Source organism: Callithrix jacchus, chromosome 13 (assembly GCF_049354715.1).
Source record: "Callithrix jacchus isolate 240 chromosome 13, calJac240_pri, whole genome shotgun sequence".
In the NCBI taxonomy this organism is placed as follows: domain Eukaryota; kingdom Metazoa; phylum Chordata; class Mammalia; order Primates; family Cebidae; genus Callithrix; species Callithrix jacchus.
Window position 1 is genome coordinate 115,302,363 of NC_133514.1, and position 20,701 is coordinate 115,323,063.

Here is a 20,701-nt window from a genome sequence, read left to right on the forward strand (position 1 = left end):
CTATTCTAAGACTTTGGAAATTTCCATTTTCCATTTATTAAAGGCCACTGGAAATTAAAAGTAAAATTTAAAGCAGAAACTCAGTCACTTAAATTGTATCCAGTAGTTGTTTTTAGAATTTTAGGAGGTTCCTCCCCACTATTTTTCTCACCTATCACATTGTCATTAAGTTTTGAGGCAACGGGAAAAATTAAATTTTGCTGTATTCATAATAATTATACATCTTTCAGGATTGTTTCAGCAGCTACAAGAGATAAAGCATAAATGATCTAAAAAGATTTTTGCCTATTATTATTTTCCTAGTGTAACACTAAGCATTCCCTACCACATGATCTTTAACAAATTTAAACTGTTGTTTATTGTCAAAAGAAAGCAAATAAATAAATGATCTTTTTTTTTTTTGTATCCCCGGCTACTGTTCAGAACTGAGTACCAAGGGGAAGGTCTACTGAGCGTGAAATGAAGAATCTGAATCCCAGCCTGAGTAAAAAGAAACAGTGCAGAATTTAAAGTTACAAGAGTGGGTCTGGATATTAGCGCTCCAGTTATTACTCGTATCAATGTGCGCAAGCTACGTAACTACTTCAAAATTCGAATGATTCATCTATGAAACAGGAACACAGGAAAAAAGATGTAATTTTGTTCTGGAAAATCAGGGGATAAATGCTCCTAAAAGCAGTTTTAATGGAACAGTAAACAATTCTACAGTTTTAAAATATTACAGCTGCAACAGTCTTGGATGACGTGAAGTTCTATGCATCTCCTTCATAAATGGAGGCCTAAGGGGCTGAACCACTCCTAAGGTCACCTGGACAAGTTCTTGATCCAGGGCCTAAATGGGCTTTGAAGGCGAGATAACTTTCTCTTATTTCAGTAAATCTCGTTTACTTCTAAAATGCTTATTTCTTTTAACTCTTGTCACATAAAAGACACAGACACCCTCCCTAAGGTATAGAGTATAAATAGAGTAATATTATCTACATGAAAGAAACTGAAAAATGGGAAGAGGCAAACTTCCTGTGATCCTAATTTCCAAGCATATTTAAGGACTATTATAAGTTTTTTGTCTTAAATTTAGCTGTAGCCCTTTGTATTTTCCATAATTAGATTTTGTTTGTCTGCTACTCCTGGAGAACAGGGGCAGACTTCGTATCCACTGCTTCCCGTGCCTAATGTATAGCAGGTACACAATGAACATCCAGTTAATGAATTGATGTACTGTAAGAGCTAAAGGACACCGTGATGCTCTCGGTCAGTTGCTTCCGCCTCTCTGTAGCTTGACTTATGTTCTAGAAGTACATCCTCCATGTTTAATTCCTTTTGGTTTTCAGTCTTTAGGGGTTATCATTTAAAATGTAGATTGCCCTAGACAGAGTGAATAAAAGTCCTCATTATGTAAAATTCCTCATCCTTAAGGATTGGTTGATAGGGACATTCTACAGTGAGGACACTAGCTCAGAATAATATCTGCATGACTGAAACACCAGATAAGATTCTGAGATAAGAACTGAGGATAAGGGAAGCCTGGCAGACAAGTGGGGAATTACCAAAAGCGAAGCTACCCCTGGGCTCACCACAATTACCTTCTCCATTTGCTACATGTGGGCAGTTATTTGATCCAGTCCAGGGTCCTCATCCACATTATCAGAGCACGGATTAAAGGCAAAGGAACACTGCAATAAACAAATGCCTGAGTGCCAGTCAAGTGTGTCCCATTTCAAGGATCATCCTTCCAATGATATGAGCAATAGGAGAGCAATTATTGAAGATGGTTTATAAAGATCTTAAAAAGTTGCTTAGTAGCCTAGAGAAATTTTCCACAAATTATGCATTATATAACCGAACAAGAAATTTGAATTTGCTCCAACAGGAAATTCAGAGATTAGAAAAAAAAAAAAGACAGAACTTCTTGGAAGTTATATTCTTAGACGTAACCAACAATTCCGATAAAAGATTGTGGCTGATTGAAGTTTAAAGTAAGGTGAAGTAAGGTAAATGACCTAGTGAGACCAGTCACTATTTGTTTTAAGGATTCAGGTAGAACAACTGACATTGGAAATGATCACAATAGTACAGTAGAGAAAATCATGTGTACCCTTATGCCTTTCAGAAACAGATCAGGAAAGCTCATTTTTTGGTAACCAGCCTCATGTAACTAGTTACTGCCATAATTCAGAAAAAACAAAAGTCCCTGTGTAAGAGAAGGCTGCAAGCATGAGACACAAGAAAAACTCTTTCCTTACCTCGAATCATAAAGTGTATTTTTATGGTCAGTCCACCTATCCCCCCCAAAAACTGATGCCAACTGGTAACTTGCTAAGATTGTTTATAAGGAAAAAAGCCAACGCTGAAAACAATGCAAAGTTCCAAAATACACAATGTTGTGTTCTAATTTGTTTAGATAAGAACATTAGCTCGAACTCATATAATATTCTATGTTAATACATGGATGTTTTATTCGCTGGAGTTTTGTACTTAGTTCTCCAATAGGCTCCCCTCTCCACCTTCCCTGGCCATTATTCTCATTTCAGCTCTAAATATCTGACATGCTCACAAAGACATCTCATTGGTACGTCTCTTGCAACATCTTTACAAGTAAAAAGAACATTTTCTATTCTTTTATTTTCTAGCAAAATATATGACATTAACCAATTACTGAATTACTAAGTGCAGCAGCCACTGTCATTTCTACTTCTCTGTCTCAACACTCAGACTTCCTCTCACTAAATTTTATTGATACCAAGTTTATTCTTTCACTACATTGCCACAGACACTACTGTGATATTGCTTCTAACAATTTCTCACTTGCATCATTTTAATCGTCTTATTTTTTCTGTTCTTTTATTCTCTCTCTACTCAATTCATCATCCACATTCTGATAAATCACACCCTTACAACAGAGGTCTCAAACATGACTATCCAATTTAAAACATTAAATTACTTCCCACATTTTCTAAAATTATGTGTGAATCACTGGCACGGTTTCCAGAGTTGTTCACAATCTGAATCAGATGATTACTTCAGTCTTATCTAATCTCTTCTCGTTCCAAAGTTACACACCTACTTTTCAAATGGTCTTGACTACCTGATATGCATCCACAGATTTTTTCGTATCTGGTGTCTCATTCATTCTACATGCTTTATTTCATTTTAGTCATTTATTCGTTCATTGACTTATGCAGGTAGTTATTCAGGTAAATTTCATTAGACATCAGCTATTGCTGAACACTGATGAGGCACCGGACATGTAAAGATGTAAACCGAATTTGTTGGGTTTTGTTTGTTTGTTTGTTTTTCAGGAAGCTTGGTGTCCATATAGAGAAAGAACGTTTGATTGCAGTGTGCTTCACAAGCATGTGAGGGAGCTGTGGCTACGTGAGCATGCTGCATACCTCATCCATCCTGAGGACACAGTGAGGGCTCTGTGGGAAGCACCACTCAAGCACAGGTCTCATGTCACATCAAGTGTTGCTTGCTTCTTCTCCAGGTGCACTCCACATTACGCACATGTCATGGTGCTCATCCAACTGGGCATGAACACACAGTAAGCTCAAGAGCAGATGCCACATCTCAGCCATTCACACATCTCAACAGGTAGGATACACGTAATAATTTAATGACCAATTATAAGTCAATAACTTTCTGAATGAATCTATGAAACGGTGAAGCACAGGTTTCAATGTGATCTCGTGACCACATGTGACGTAGTGTCATTAGCCAGCCTGTGTCATTTGGCAGCAAAATCCATAATGCTGTCCTTCAAGTGTTAATCCCATGAGGAATCTGAAGGTCTGAGAGATTAAGTCCATTGCTGCTTCTCAAAGTCATAGCCAGAAAGTGGCTGAGCCAGAATTCCACCTCAGACAACCTAGCACTGCAGTCTAACTATATCTCATGAAACTATTATATATATTAAAAATACAATATAAAAAAATGTTATATGACAGTGATGTTTAATATTATATGAAACTTTAAAATATAAGTTTATGCAAATGTGAAAAACTGAAGACCTACACAAACAGACCACAACAATGATCTGGCATATGGTCAGTATCTCTCAAAGCAACTGAGCATCGTGCAACATATTTTAATGGCAAAACTCAAAATAAATTTGTTTTAATGGAATGTGTAGAGTGCAGTATGGCCCCAAATGACCAGCAATATTTTTCCCTTCTGGGAAAGTATAAGTTACAGTGAAAATAACTTGAAACCATTAAGAAACTTTTCTAGAACGTGGTATAAAAGTCTATTTCATCCAAACCGTGCACTAAATGTGAGATACTGTGAACAGCAGAGCAAATCACATTTTTATAACCATTTCATCTTAAATTAAGAGCTGGCCCGTATGGTGCATTACTTTGCAGTCTAGAAGAGAATATATACATTGTTGTTAGAATAGAAAGCTATTTCCAATTCAAGCAAGACACTGAAAAGTCTAGCACAATGAACATAAATGTCAGTGCTGGCATGTTTAACAGGAAACTGAGTACCCTATCTATTCATATAATCACTACATGTCTCCTACACTGAAAGGCTCTTAAATAGTTCAGATGGAAATTATATCTGTAATATTTTCTAGAAAACGTGAGAGCAAACCAAGAAACTAAAGACTGGGACTGATTGGGTCAAAATACAGGATATTGATTCAGGGCCTAGAGGAGGAGCAAGCAGGAGACCATGAGAGGAGCCTCAGAGTTGTGCAGGGGCACGGCCCCTGCTTTGGTAAGTGAAAGAAAGAATGAAAAGGATAGAATTGAAGTGATGTCAAAGGCAAAATCGTCGCAAACAGAAAATAAGCATAGTTGTATTTTTTTAATAATCCTTTTCTTTTTACTTAAGGTTGAGATCCAAATACTACTTGAGAATAATTATTAAGAGAAAGTCATGTGCACATGCTAAAAAGCTAGAAATAATTTTCCCACCAGTTGAACTATTATTCACAACAGCAGATCTCTGCAAGGCCAATTCATTTTGTGCCCATGGAAATCCTGTTTTAGATGTTACTTATCATTGCCATGGCAACCCTCATCTATGCCTTCCTATTTCAGCAGGACAGCCACTGGCCATTCCACAAATTCTACTTTGCCTGCCCACCAAATCTGCCAAAGGAAATACGCATTCCTTTCAGACTGCAGGGACAAACAAAACGGGGTTCGGGGAATGTTTTAAGGTAGCACTGGTTTCCGTATCACACCCGTAAAACTGCATTTCTCTCTGAATTACTTACGGAAAACTCTTGGGGCTTTGAAGTGTACATTTCTGAAGAAAAGTTTCCAGGGAATAGAACAATCTTCTGACTTTGGGTATGATGAATAGAAAACAGAAGCAAAGTGACATATTTATGACTAATACATCCTCCTGCTTTAAAAAGTCAACTACAGTTCTTCTGTAGGCACATGCCCTGCTGATTGTGAATAGTCATACTTTATTGTAATCACTCTGTGATTCCTGGGGTGGTATAGTGGAAGTGAGGTGTTTGAAAGTAGCTGGATAGGGAAAATGCCATGAGGACACACTGAAGCAGAATTTCAAGCAAGTCAGCAGAGCTGTGGAATGGTGGGAAGCTAGCCAGCTGAGCAAGTGAGAACAGACAGCATAGCTCTTTTGAAGCAAAGGCATCAGGCAAATATGCCATGAAGAGGCAGAGCCTTAAAGAGTGCCAGGCTCTGCAAATAGCTATTATTGCCACAAACAAAAATGCCACTGTCCCATCCATATCTTTGGAAAGGATTGCAAGTTATTCCGTTAGGGTTTTAGCCATTTTTATGCATAAAGATGACATTCATATAAAATTAAATAATATAAAAAGACATACACATGCAGCTATCTAGATATAGATGTTTAATTTATGTGTTGGAAAGTCCAGAAAGGAAAACTGTACCTGGTACATTTGATACAAATCCTGTACCTAGTGCATTTGGAATGAAGGTATTTTCAAAGTTTAGACTGATAGACCCAAATTATTATGGTCTCCATCTATCCCACCAGTGAAATCTTACATTGTTTATTTATGCTCTGTATTACTTCTCAAATTTTCTGTTGTTTAAGAATTTTAATTGCATGCTGTAATTAGTTTTATTTTGCTTCTGTGATGAACCAGCAGTAATGTAGAGGCTTTAAACAATACAAATTTATTATCATATAGTGCTGGAGATAAGAAGGCTGAAATGTATCTCACTGAGTTAAAATCATGGTTTGAGCAGAACTGTGTTCCTTACTAGAGGCTCTAGGGAAGAATGTTTCCCTTGCCTTTTTCAGCATCAAGAGACTTCCCACGTTCCATGGCTAATGGGCCCTTCAATATTCAAAGCCGAGGGTGATCATTTGAGTCTTTCTCACATTGTGAGTTCTGACATTGACACTTCCGCTTCCACGTTCCACACTGAAGGCTGCCTATATTACACTGAGCCTTCCCAAAAAAGCCAGGATAATGTCCCTATTATCAAGTCAACTTTATAACAACGTTAATTTCCTTTTGCCATGTAACCTAACATATTTACAGACTCCAGACTTAAAATGCAGACACCATTATGGGTCATGTTTCCTCCTACCAATCCAAAATCTGGCCACCAAGGTTTATATCAACTACACAGGTGAAATAAATTCACCCATACCATGTTGCCCAAAAGTCGCAACAGCACAAACTCAAAGACCAAATTTCATCAGCTCAAAAGCCCCACATCACAGCATGTACATCATCAAAATCAGGTATGAGTGAGGCTCTGGGCATGATCCACTCTGAGACACAATTTCTCTCAATCATTGAACCATAAAATATAAGAAATGTGTTACCTACTCCACCCACAATGATGGGGCAGCAAAGAACAATATCTACAGACATTCTAGCTCTAAAGCGCAGTGGCTCAAGCCTGTAATCCCAGCACTTTGGGAGGCCGAGGCGGGTGGATCATGAGAGATCGAGACCATCCTGGTCAACATGGTGAAACCCCGTCTCTACTAAAAATACAAAAAAATTAGCTGGGCACGGTGGCGCGTGCCTGTAATCCCAGCTACTCAGGAGGCTGAGGCAGGAGAATTGCCTGAACCCAGGAGGTGGAGATGGCGGTGAGCCAAGATCGTGCCATTGCACTCCAGCCTGGGTAACAAGAGCGAAACTCCGTCTCAAAAAAAAAAAAAAAAAAAAAGCAGAATAATTTTTTAAAAATAAAAAGATTAAAGACTTAAACATAAGACCTGGCACCATAAAAACCCTAGAAGGAAATCTAGGCAAAACTATCCAGGACATAGGAGTAGGCAAGGACTTCATGAACAAAACACCAAGAGCATTGGCAACAAAAGCCAAAATAGACAAGTGGGACCTAATGAAACTCCACAGCTTCTGCACGGCAAAAGAAACAGTCACTAGAGTGGATCGGCAACCAACAGAATGGGAAAAAATTTTCGCAGTCTACCCATCTGACAAAGGGCTGATATCCAGAATTTACAAACAACTCAAGCAGATTTACAGGAAAAAAACAAACAAGCCCATTCAAAAGTGGGCAAAGGATATGAACAGATACTTTACGAAAGAAGACATATATGAGGCCAACAATCATATGAAAAAATGCTCATCGTCACTGGTCATCAGAGAGATGCAAATCAAAACCACATTGAGATACCATCTCACGCCAGTTAGAATGGCGATCATTAAAAAATCTGGAGACAACAGATGCTGGAGAGGATGTGGAGAAAAAGGAACACTTTTACACTGTTGGTGGGAGTGTAAATTAGTTCAACCATTGTGGAAGACAGTGTGGCGATTCCTCAAGGCCTTAGAAATAGAAATTCCATTTGACCCAGCAATCCCATTACTGGGTATATATCCAAAAGACTATAAATCGTTCTACTATAAGGACACATGTACACGAATGTTCATTGCAGCACTGTTTACAATAGCAAAGACCTGGAATCAACCCAAATGCCCATTGATAATAGACTGGATTGGAAAAATGTGGCACATATACACCATGGAATATTATGCAGCAATCAGAAATGATGAGTTCGTGTCGTTTGTAGGGACATGGATGAACCTGGAAAACATCATCCTCAGCAAACTGACACAAGAACAGAAAATGAAACACCGCATATTCTCACTCATAGGTGGGTGATGAAAAATGAGAACACATGGACACAGAAAGGGGAGTACTAAACACTGGGGTCTATTGGGGGGAAAAGGGGAGGGCCAGTGGGAGGGGGAGGTGGGGAGGGATAGCCTGGGGAGAAATGCCAAATGTGGGTGAAGGGGAGAAGAAAAGCAAAGCACACTGCCATGTGTGTACCTACGCAACTGTCTTGCATGCTCTGCTCATGTAACCCAAAACCTATAATCCAATAAAAAATTAAAAAAAAAAAAAAAAAAAAAAAAAAAAAAAAAAGAAATTCACCAGTTCCAAGCAATTTGGAAATACAGCTGACAAATTCCAGTTGGTTTCAAGGGCTTAGAATTGCACTATCGTTTGAGCTCAACCTTCTGGGCTTCAGTCCCCACTTTCTGGACTTGGGGTTCATGCCTTCTGAGTCAGCCTACTGATACAGTAGCACATGTCTGCAGCTGAGTGGTTATATCAGCATGTTTCTTGCCTGTAGGCGTTTGAAAGTTATGATACCCTTTTTCTATTTCAATCTTTATCTGTCTCCTTTAGTTCAAGATGGCAACGTTTTTGCTGATGTAACATTCTCAAGAACCATGTGTGTCTCCTGTGTATGTCCTCAGATTCACTCCATTAGCTAAAGATTTTCTTCACAGGATTTTTTTTTCTAGATAATCTCATCCTATTTTTGGCTTCTGCTGAGATGACTGACTGAAGAGCTTTATGAGTCACACTCCTAATCATTTCAAAGAACCTTTTGTGAGACTGAATTCTCTGATCTTTTGATCTTTCTAGGGGATCAGCAAAAAGTTGTCCAGCTCAGTTTATTCTCTAGGGCATACTTTTCCAATCTCAACCAAAGAGGCCTTAAATTTTAATTGACAATAAATTCCTTAAAGTCAAATATCCAAGTTCTGCTTTTTTAGTTATCCATATAGCTCCAGAATATAATTCTACTAAGCTTCCTGATTCAACATAGCAAAATTCCGCATTCTGTCAGTTTCCAAGCAGGTATCTCGTTTTTTGTTGAGCTGTCATCATCGGCACCTATAAACGTTATACTTCCACAAATAGTCTGTTTATGAAGGTTCAGGTATTCTTCATGACATGGATGTTTTCTCTACCATGTTTCTCTCTTCCTTCTGTGCCCTTACTTCCAGAGTCAGTAACATTCATATCTCTGCTAACAGTAGGTGTAAGGAAATACAGACTTTTTTCTAACATGCTTCTCAAAATTCTTCCAGCTTTTGCCAACTGCCTAATTCCGAAACTATTTCCAAGTTTTAAGGGATTTTTTCTTAATTTTTTTTACAGTAGTGCTTCATTTTAGGAAATAAAATCAGTATTAGTTTTTTATTTCCTGCTTTAACAAATTACCACAATTTAGAACCTTAAAAAACAACAAGAATTTATTATCTCAGGTTCTCATGTCATAAATCTGAATGGGTCTCACTGGACTAAAAATCAAGGCATTTGCAGGGCTGTGCTTATCTTTTTGGAAGTTCTAGGGGACAAGGTATGCCTGGCCTGTTCAGTTCTAGAAGCCATCCACATTCCTTAGCTCGCTGCCACTTCGTCCATCTTCAAAACCCACAATGGCAGCTGGAGTCTTTCTTACAACATATCACCCAACCCTGACCCTTCTGCCCTAATGGTTACACTGGCCCCTCCCAGATAATCCAAGATAATCTCCCTCTGATACAGCCAGCCGATTAACATTATTACAGTCTTCCACCTTCACATCTCTTTGCCATAGAACCTGACATATTCATAGATTCTAGCAATTAGGACACAGACATCTTGAGGGGTGGGCAGATTATCTGTCTACTACACATGACTTTTAGTTTGTAACAGACTGTGAACTCACTGTAGGAAAGCTAGGATCCTGTAGATACTATATTTCTACAGTGTTAGCATATTGGATCAATAAACAGTTATTAAATAAATGTAAGTAGCTAATATACCCTATTAGAAATAAAGGTCTTCTGCACATTCACTTTAAGAATATTAACATGAGTTATACTTAAGTAGTTGTAATGGCATACAAATTCTAGCGTGTAATAGGAAAAATGTTTTGATCAAGGCAAACATTATGGGTTGTTTATGATTCCTTGATTTAGTTTTCAAATAATTAAATAAAAATAAGCCTCAAATTGCCAATTGTTATGAAAAGAAATGTTTAAAAGAATAAATAGACTTGATAATATTTTCTTAGGAAAAATAAACAGGTCATTAGTAATTTCAAAGCATATGTCTTGAATACATAACAATGAGTTAATTGTTAGAGATTTCAGGAGATTTTATCCAGATGCACGGTAACTGAAGACATTCAGACATATGAGATGTAAAAATGGAGGTGGAGAACATGAATTACTTCTTTGTTTTGTTTTTGTCAGGTTTCTTGAGTTTTTCTCTTGTCAAATGATGTAATTTCTCTTCCGGGAAGTTTGGTGATGGACGTGGGTGCTGGTATTTGATGATGGGATTCGACACAGAGGTAATCTCAGGACTGACCCAGTCAAGGCCTCTACCGGTGCATAAACAAGTTTTTGTACATTAGTCTACAGTCCCACTTGTGGATGGAGCCCTGCTCTGGGGAGACTGAATGTGCATGGGATGAGCTCATTTCTGTCCCTCAACTACGTGTCTTTCTTGTGTACTGCTGGGATCAGCAGCCCTGGATAGAGGGATGGTGTGAGAGGTAAGCAAAAGGAATTAGCATCACAGGAAAGCGCCAAAGAGACCTGTGTGTTAGCAGCAAAATTCGTGGCAGATCTAGGAGAAATAAGTTAAAGTTTTCCCTTTGAGTATTTAACATATGAGCCACAAGTTTCAGCTAATGAGAGCATGGTACACACAGAAGTCTGTGTCAGTAATAATAGGTATTTGAGAAGAAAATGAAATGAATCATGTACTTCAGGCTCAAACGGGTTGAGAAGGCAGAATTTTATAACAGCAGCAGAGGAAGAGAAGAAAAACCATTGTTTCTTTGGACACTGCGAGTTGAAAAATGTTTCAAACAACAATGAAAAATTGAATTTTAAATTCATAAACCATAATGGTGAAATGCGGTTGATACAGTATTATCCCTTAGTTAAATTTCTTAATATAACTGTACTAAACTTACTTGCAATATGTGATGTAATTAAAGTTATAATCTCAACACTTTGTAGAAGGTGTATCAGCACCGTCCTTGTATAACTGATACACAAGCAGTAATTTAATGTTTACAGATTCCATCAACTCAGGTCACACATTTTCTCCAGCCGTCTGGTTTCTCAATCTCTAAGCAGAAAGGTTGGAGTAAATAAATTCCAAGATCTTTCTAATCTAAGGAAAATATATATCAATAATGCAAATATATCTAGGACCCCATGTGGTCCAATCTCAGATGTACCCTATTTAAAACAGAGTCCCTGATTGGCCAATAAATAAACATAAACACAACTAAGTACTTGTGTCTACCTCTCCAGGAAACAAGATGAGGGAGACACTTTTTATTTTTTTCTTTATTTTATTTTGTTTTGAGATAGAGTCTCACTCTGTTGCCCAGGCTGGAGTCCAGTGGTATGATTTCAGCTCACTGCAACTTCTCCATCCCGGGTTCAAGCGATTCTCCTGCCTCAGACTCCTGAGTAGGTGGGACTACAGGTACACACCATTATGCCCGGCTAATCTTCTGTACTTTTAGTAGAGATGGGGTTTCATCATGTTAGCCACAATGATCTCAATCTCCTGACCTTGTCACCCACCCGCCTCAGCCTCTCAAAGTGCTGGGATTATGGGCATGAGCCACCACACAGGCCGGAAGACAATCTTTCTGTATGGGAAACTTCTTAAAAATCTTCCTTTTCCTTTGCCACTGCTTTCAATATTCTCTGCACAGATGGGAGCTAATCCTGGAAATTTTCTCTCCCACTCTCAGCTTTTCTCCTGAACACCCACCTAGACCAAACAAGATTTCTGTCTCTCTCTTCATTCCTCATCCCTCCTCCTGAGCCCACTATTATACAGATAAAATCAGCCAAGTTATGAGCTGACTGGAAAAGTGAGAGATGAAAGAAATCACCTTCACATGAATATCTTGTTTATTCAAACATATCAGTACACTGATCATTTTTCTTTCTTTCTTTTTTTTTGACAGTGTCTCGCTCTGTTGCCCAAGCTGGAGTGCAGTGGCATGATCTCAGCTCAACCTCTACCTCCCAGGTTCAAGCAATTCTAATTTTTTGTTGTTGTTGTTGTTAGAGACAGGATTTCACCACGTTGGCCAGGCTGGTCTCAAACTCCAGACCTCAAGTGATCCACCCGCCTCAGCCTCCCAAAGAGCTGGGATTACAGGCATAAGCCACTGCACCTGGCCACACATTGGTAATTTTCTTAGTACTCTGATTCTCTGTGATTCTTAAGTTTTTAAATTCATTTCTTGAAAACTGTGCCTGAAGAATAAATGTAATTTTACTTTTAACCTTTTCCATTTAAGAGCCTCTTCTAGGGCTGAAGTGAGAATATTTTGAGTCAGCGGTGTAAGTGCAATTTTAGCTTGGTGCAAAAGTAATTGTAGTTTTGCCATTAAAGGTAAAGGTAATGGCAAAATCACAAGGACTTTTGCATGAAGTCATAATTAAAAAGACAACACATACTGACCTAAGTTTGCTCAATATTTTATTTTTTTGTGAAAAAAGAACACAATCAAAGTTCTTCTTTTAGCCAGATATGGTGGCTCATGCCTGTAATTCTAGTAGTTGGAAAGCTGAGGTGGACGGATCACTTGAGGTCAGGAGTTCAAGACTAGCCTGGCCAACGTGGCAAAATCCCATCCCTACTAAAAATACAAAAATTAGCCAGGCGTGGAGGTGCACACCTCTAATTTCAGCTACTCAGGAGGCTGAGGCACAAGAATCACTTAAACCCGAGAGGCAGAAATAGCACCATTGCACACCACCCCAAGCGACACAGTTAAGACTCTGTCTCAAAAAAAAAAAAGTCCTTCTTTTAATCTTAGCCTTTAAAATTTATATTATTTCATATTTCAGTGCAAAATTCAAATGAAACTTTAGTTTTTTTTTTTTAAAAAAAAAACTATTTTGTTTTCTTTCTCACCAGAGCACCTACCAGAACTCTGATTATCTATGAAACGTTAGAAACTTTCAAAATGGTTAACACATACACATTCACATTTCTGATCCAAAGAGGTAAAACACTGCACCGAATATTTGAAATAACACTAAATCCATGATGATATTTTATTGTAATAATATATTCATTTAATATGCATAGAAATCCTTTTAAAACACTCCATTTAAATCACAGCACTGCGGTATATTCTTCCCTTCGCCTTTGAAGTCCGTCAAGCACGCAGCTTGAGAGGTGGCTAGGAGTTGGGCAGAGAGTTCCTAAAACACTTTGAGCTCCCCAGATGAAAGGTACTATCTAAGTACAAAGTGTCATAATACTTTCAATATATTTAATGACTCCACTCGCTTCAATGTCAATGTCTAACTCAACCCTCACCTATTTGGTACTTTGAGGTATATTTCTTAAGTTCATTTTCTCCAGTGGGATGTGGGTAACTTTGTTCCTTAAAACTAGTACAGGAAAACTATCATCAGAAAAGGAAAATTTCATAAACATCCGTTCTATGTCTGTAAATTACAGAAAATCTCCCCACTAGGAAGCAAACTATAAGACCAACAAAAGACAGCTGTCATTAAAGAGACCTTCTCCAGGAGCATCTGAATGGCAGTGGGGTCATACCAGTAGAATGAGGAATACAGTAGACACTGTTACATTTTCTTTCTTATATTTTCAAGTGGAAAGAAAATTTATGCAAGAAGGCAGTTGGCTGCAGGGAAGTGTTATATTCTGCTCAAAAGGCATTCTTAGTTTGAGTAAAAAAGTCTGTGAAATATGGAAAATGGTATTCCCTCTTGTAAAAATTTATTAAAAATTATGAAGTATAGTCTTTTCTATTTTTTTGATCTTATATAATTTATCTGTAAAAGTAATGCCAAAATATCTTATTATTTTCAAAAACTAAAGCATTATCAATAATGTTGAATCAATTTTTACTCCATCTTGGCCCGTAAAATCCTCCTCGCTCCCCTCTTCCTGCTATCCCTTACCTGAGGTCACTATTACCATTTCAAATTCCTTGTATCACAACATATTTTCTAGTCATCTGATTTTCTTTACCAAATGTGATTTAAAACTTGTCTTTAGACAAGTTTCTAAGTGAGAAAACAATATAATTCTAATAAAATAAACACTTTTGATATATCTTCTGTTTTTTATTAAATTTTCTGAGTTATCAAATATTCTGTGGTATAACTTTTAACATTGTCAGTAATTCTGCACCTATTTCTCTTTCTGAACTGCAATGGCATATTGCAGAGGACAGTTCACTACACAGAAAGAACAGAGCTGTTCAGGGCATTGTCCATGAGGTGCTCGCAAGGCTCTGCACCTGCTAGCCCTTCTTTAAGCCGCACTTTTGTCCTTTGCAGACTCCAGGATTTGAACCAGCTGATTTCTCCTTGACTATTGCTCAATCTCACAATCCTCCTTATGCATGCTAGTCTATAATCCTAGGTGATTCATCACTGCACTGTGGACCTGGGTAATGACACAGTCTCTAAAAATAACCGTCAGCAAACCAAAAAGTGAAGATTCATAAAAATGTGCCAGGAGAAAAAGAAGGGCCTCCTTTAAACCCGTTTCTGTGGTATCCTCTCTTGCTCTGCCTCCCTATCTTCCAAATCCCTGCAAGACCTCCAGTTGGTCTCTTCCCATGTACCAATGGGAATTCAGAAGCACGGCTATTGGGAACAGCAAGAGCTTCAGATTGAAAGGGTATTATTTTAAGTTCAGAAAGTTAGAGACTCAGATACAAGGAAATAGAAAAAATGTTGGAGATAAAAATCTATACAAATTAGTTTGCAGGCAAGATGGAACCGGGAGACTGGACACTGGAATCCATGGCAGTGTGAGGGCTACAGCACCATTGGAAGAAACAATCTGTGTTAGGAAGATTAAGCATCAAAACTTTGGCTAAATATTTGTGAAATATGCATATTATGCATCTAATCTTCAACATCTGGATTCCATACTCACTATGCAATGTTCTGATCATAATCTGCCCATCCATGTATGTTTGCTTGCAGAAAGAAACGGGTTGTGTAATTCTAAGAATTCTTATAGAAAATGTATATGTGTATTTATTATGTGTATGTATGTATAAATATTACATATATATGTACAGTCATTACTGGTAGCTTGGCAAATGTGATTCATTTCTAAGAGATAGATAAATGTTCAATCTGCTGACATAAAGTTTCTGAGACTGTAAGTTTCTGAGACTGTGAGAGACTACATCTAGATTCCAGATTGTGATAAATTCATTAAAATAATAGAGACCACCTGGCCTTTCTGCTGCTATTTCTGCCTTGATATATTCTATGAATGCCATTAGAAGTAACTATAAGCCCCACTTGGAAGTCTAGGCCCATCTAAACTAACTAAATCTTGTAAACTAAAAAAAAATAATAGCAAGGTATAAGTATGAATTTTGTGCATGCACCTAAAAATTTCAGGGAATTGTTTTTAAGTCTGAGACACTTGTTTTCCCGATAACCTGTATCAAGCATGCTTTGTCTTTAAAGAGCACATGATCAAACGAAAAAAAGCAACAGCTATTGATGGTTGAGATCCGACAGGCACTCAGAAGATTCATAAATATGCATTGGTTAATTGTCTTTCAAACAACCCTGTGGCATGCTCAATATTAGTTTTATTTTATAACTAAAAGTATTGAGGGATAAAACACAAATGACCATGTTCCAAAGTTTACATCACACAAAGAAAAACAAAGCCAGATATGGGAGTCAGATCTGGTTTCAAAGGCAGTGCTCCTTGCAGCTGTCCAGGAGACCATCATCTCTCTATCTAAGGTGACTTGTAGGCAGAATTTCATCTCCAATGTGAGTCCACTGGGGAGCCCTGGCAATTCTCGCAATGCTTTATAACATAAATCATTAAACTGACTTGAGAAATTCTTCCTCCTTCAATTTCCCCAGGTCATGAGTTGAAGCACACTACTAAATAAAAATTAAGCCAAAATGACAGCTAAAGCGTGCCTGGCCTCAGATTCCCTCAGTGCTGTCTAAATTATTATTAATCCCTTCCCACTTCTTATTTCAATACGTACTGGCTTCCTTAATACTGCCTCTTTCTAAAGAATTGTAGACAGTTATGTCACTCGGATTTATGTCATCTCAAATGGCCTTGGGCCACACAATGTCAACTTTTGCTGTCATGTAAGTTTTCCAAGTCTCCTTTTTATGGTACCATTTTCCCCTCTTACGCCAAATGTAGGTTTCCTCAGAAGTTTTGCTTTATTTGATCTGAGTGAAAACAGAAACCTCAGCCCATCCTTAACCTGTCCTACTTTATGGAAAAATCTCCTAGAGTTCCATTCAGATTCAGTCGTTCACAGCAATAAAATCTCCTTCTATAAATGTAGTATGGTGGCTCTAAAGATACAAAAAACAAAGAAAAAAAAACCCAGGGAGCAAAAAGGCTTTTTAAAACCTAGAAGAACAGATTGAGTGCTACCATTTAGTCATCTCAAATAGAGCCAGAAACATGGATAGCATTGCTTATGTTGATAAAGCATGACAGTTGACACTATATTCATTGTAAAACCACAACTTTGAATCCAAGATGTTATTTTCATGACCACCAAACTCAGAATGAAAATATAGCTTATGAAACCTAGACCATGCCATACATCACGGCCTCTGTATAGGTTATATTCACAGTTATCTCTTAAGAAAACTATACATACCTTTCCACTTACAACTCTAGCACTAATCATCTGGCAGATAAAGTAAGCTAACATTTGTACCTTTTGGGACTGCTTCAAATTAGTTCAACTGTAGCATATAAAATACCCATGATTTATCAGCAAAGCATAATTAAAACCATAGTCCTTTAGTGACATTATTAAAAACGTTGCTAGTGCTCAAAGCTAATATGTACGCCACAGTTAATACTTGATTTAACATACACCGTGTCATAATGAAAGTCATCATTAACCTTATATTAATAATGTTCTAAATTTTAGTTTTTAACGGAGCATCAAAGCCCTGTGTAGATGTTACTTCTTTAACATAGAAGAGCAACTTCAAGAAAGTTTAAATATATTTCAAATCCTTCTATTGCCTATTATAACTTAAATAAAACAATACATACGAACTGAAAAAAATCTAACTATATGAAAATGGGCTTTACATAATTTGAATCATTTTTCCATTTAAATTAATGCATGTGATGCTCTTGCAGTGAAAACAATGTGATAACCAATTTTATGATAATGAATGATAGCTCTTATTCAAGGGAGCCGGTCAACATCACAGACCCTTTTTAATGCTAGCAAGTTAAAAGGATAATTGAGATAGATTGCATAAACCGATTATCACACACAATATCTGCAAGCACTTGCAAATGAGTATTTGGCTGCTACAGGTCTCAGTTTTCCTTTCATCAAAATTCTTAAGAATTTGCATTTCTGAAAACAGATTAGACTACGTGGTAGTAGGATCTATTTGATTGAAACATGACGATTTTCAGAACAAATGAACTTCGAATTCAAGTTCCCCAAAGATAATTTTGGCAGATACATTTTATAATATTACAATTGCCTTTTCAAGTTTATTGAGTCCCTATGAATAATTGGTTTCCTTATTACAGACGGTCTTTCCAGTTACACATTCCAGCATAACAGAAGTCCACTTGATGGTGTTGCTCATGCCCATTAGAGCCCTGACTCACTACTCTTCACCTCTAGTATAGGCTGTTTTAAGGAGGACATCTTTTCCTTTCAGAATTTATGTAGTGAAAATAAAAAGTAGGTTTGGTTTTAAATAGAACTTGAAAATTCTCTGAAAAATTATCACGTTGTCTTACAAATGACTTTGTACTATGAAGATAGAAAATGAGGAAAAGAAAGAAACAGATTGTTTAAGAAAAGTCCTTACTTACCAGGTGTGAAATTGTATCGAGCTGAAAATCCCATCGATTCCAGCTCTCCATCAGCAAAAAATTTAATCCATAGAAATCTTCCACTGGATTTTATTACAGGTGGATTTTGTTGTCCACAGAAACGTCCAATTATTGGAGAAAAGCCAAAAGGTCCATCTCGAACTTCAATATGATCAAATTTGCACTCCCAAGAGGGTTCAATAGAGTACTTTTCATCAAAGTAAAGTTCAATGCACTGTCTTGGAGCAGCTGTAAAGAAGAAAGATTGTGTCGGGGAGGCCATTTCTTAAATTGTCAGGTTAATGTTTTCTGATTCTATTTCAGACATTATCTGTTCATTTTCTCTCAAACTTTATGGATGATATGCATGGAAATACAAAAAAAAAGCATTGATACTATTCTACAGGATACAATTTTCATTAAAATGTTTAAGGAGTGAACCTTAAAAACGATGATGTTCCACAAAACCTTATTCTGACACGAGATGACCATTTTGATGTTTTGCGCAGGACTAACAAAGCACAGGACTCTTATGAAAGGCTGTTAACTTGGGGTTAGAAGACCGAGGGACATTTTTCTGTCTCTTTTCTCCTATTTCCAGGAGTACACAGGTTTGCAGTCACAAATCACTTGAGAATTGTTTGGCATAGAGTCATATTAAATACATGCATTCAAGTAGTCCCAGTCACGTGCCTAGATTAGATTCAAGTGCATGTACAAGGACATTGCGTAATTTTTCTAGACCACAAACCTGATCACATCACTCTGAGGTTTAAACCTCAGCAGCTGGCCCATGATCAATGCATTCAACACACATGGTGACCCATTAAGAATATCCTGCTTCCAAGGCCCTATGCCCGCACAGACATACCAAGCTCAGACCACTTCAAACATGTCTTGTATTCTAAGAAAGTACGCTGCTTCAGACTTTCGTGGGTTTTCTTACTTTCTGGAATATCTACATATGCACGGTTTCCTCCTCTTTACACAGGAAAGACTTGCTTTAAAGAAGCCTCCTTTCTAAATCTGTCTTGAAAACCCAGAACCATATCTCACTCACCTGCTTTCTCAGCACTAAGCATAGTACTTGTCTTTGAAAAGTTCCATATAAAAAGTCTTTTTGAGTGAATTATAAATGAGCTTATCTTCATAAATGTTTTTACAGCTCTCTAAAGAATCAGGGAAAGCTTTATAGGGCTGGCAACTCTATAGAGCACCACATGAATGCATTTGCTAATGTTCTTTCATTCTTCCCTTGATATGTCCAAAACAGTTCAAAATTCTGGCATCTCATACTTAGATTCAGCCAGGATACTCCAGAATGGCCATAAAGTTAGTTGAAATATCAGCATATCTGCATCCTGAAGCCCTCTGAGCCCTTCCCTGCTACTTGGCCCTTTTCCGGCACTAACCCCTCTAGACACTTGAAGGTTCAGGCTTTTTACATGGTCTGCTCTTTAAATGGTCAGCAACCATGCTGAACGATGGCTGTCTGCATCCCACTGCTTCTTAAATATACACTGAACATCATCCATGATGACCTAAAAAGTAAACTCTTGGATGCAACGGTTTTCAAAAATTTCTGTAATATTGAGATATGTGGTAATTTGGAAATTGAAGATTTACAGAACAAAATGTAAGTCTGATGATCTCCAGGTATAAAATTAAAGATCAACAGATTAAAGGTCAATCCGTTTTTAAAATGAATTGTTTTATGGATAATTTTTAATTTCTGAAAAACGTTTCTGACTCATACATTGAAAACTGACATTTATAGCTCATGCAAGAAAAATGCATTATCCATCACTAACATATATCAAAAAGGTCAACAAATATAGTAACCACAATAATGACACATTTGAGAGACTTTCAATTACTTTATTTTTTAATTTGAAAGTGCCCAAAGAAATAACTTATGTTTTATGCTTAAAGTATTAGCCTTATAACAAAAAGGCAAATTCTGAAGTACTTGAATCCATTTACATATTAGTACTAAATATATCACTTGCATACATTATCATCCTATAGCATGTATCTACCTGTTTACTTAACAATCGCCATTATGACAAGTTTTATGAGGAAATAAATTATTTCAGATTATAGGATAACTATTTTAGATGTGAATAATGTATAGCTAGGGAATGACAGAGCAATGAGGACAGTCCTTAGCTACTTGACTTAGAATTCTGTCATCTGTGAACATGCGCTCACCAATTTCCCCTACTAAGAATAATGGCCGTCTAACATGAATTCACTTATCCAACCTTCACTCTTATTGTTACGTAAGTTCTGTGGATGAGTTAACCTCTCAGTGTTCCTCAGAAAACATTTTTTGAGACGGAATCTCTCTCTGTCACCGGACTGGAGTGCAGTGGCACATTCTCAGCTCACCGCAACCTCAGCCTCCCAGGTTCAAGTGATTCTCCTGCCTCAGCCTCCTGAGTAGCTGAAACTAAAGGCACACGCCACCACCCCCAGCTAATTTTTGTATTTTTTAGTAGAGATGGGGTTTCACCATGTTGGCCAAGATGGTCTCGATCTCTTGATCTTGTGATCCACCCGCCTTGGCC

General features: G+C 37.5%; 1 protein-coding gene across 5 annotated transcripts in view; it reads right to left on the minus strand.

The window, feature by feature from the left end:
• Positions 1 to 20,701, minus strand: part of NETO1 (neuropilin and tolloid like 1) — a 123,409-nt gene that overhangs the window by 96,607 nt on the left and 6,101 nt on the right. For all 5 annotated transcript variants that reach the window (XM_008979978.5, XM_002757328.6, XM_078347007.1 and 2 more), the window contains exon 4: positions 18,132 to 18,380. In XM_008979978.5, coding sequence (XP_008978226.1) covers positions 18,132 to 18,380 — 249 coding nt within the window. The remainder of the gene's footprint in view (positions 1 to 18,131; positions 18,381 to 20,701) is intronic.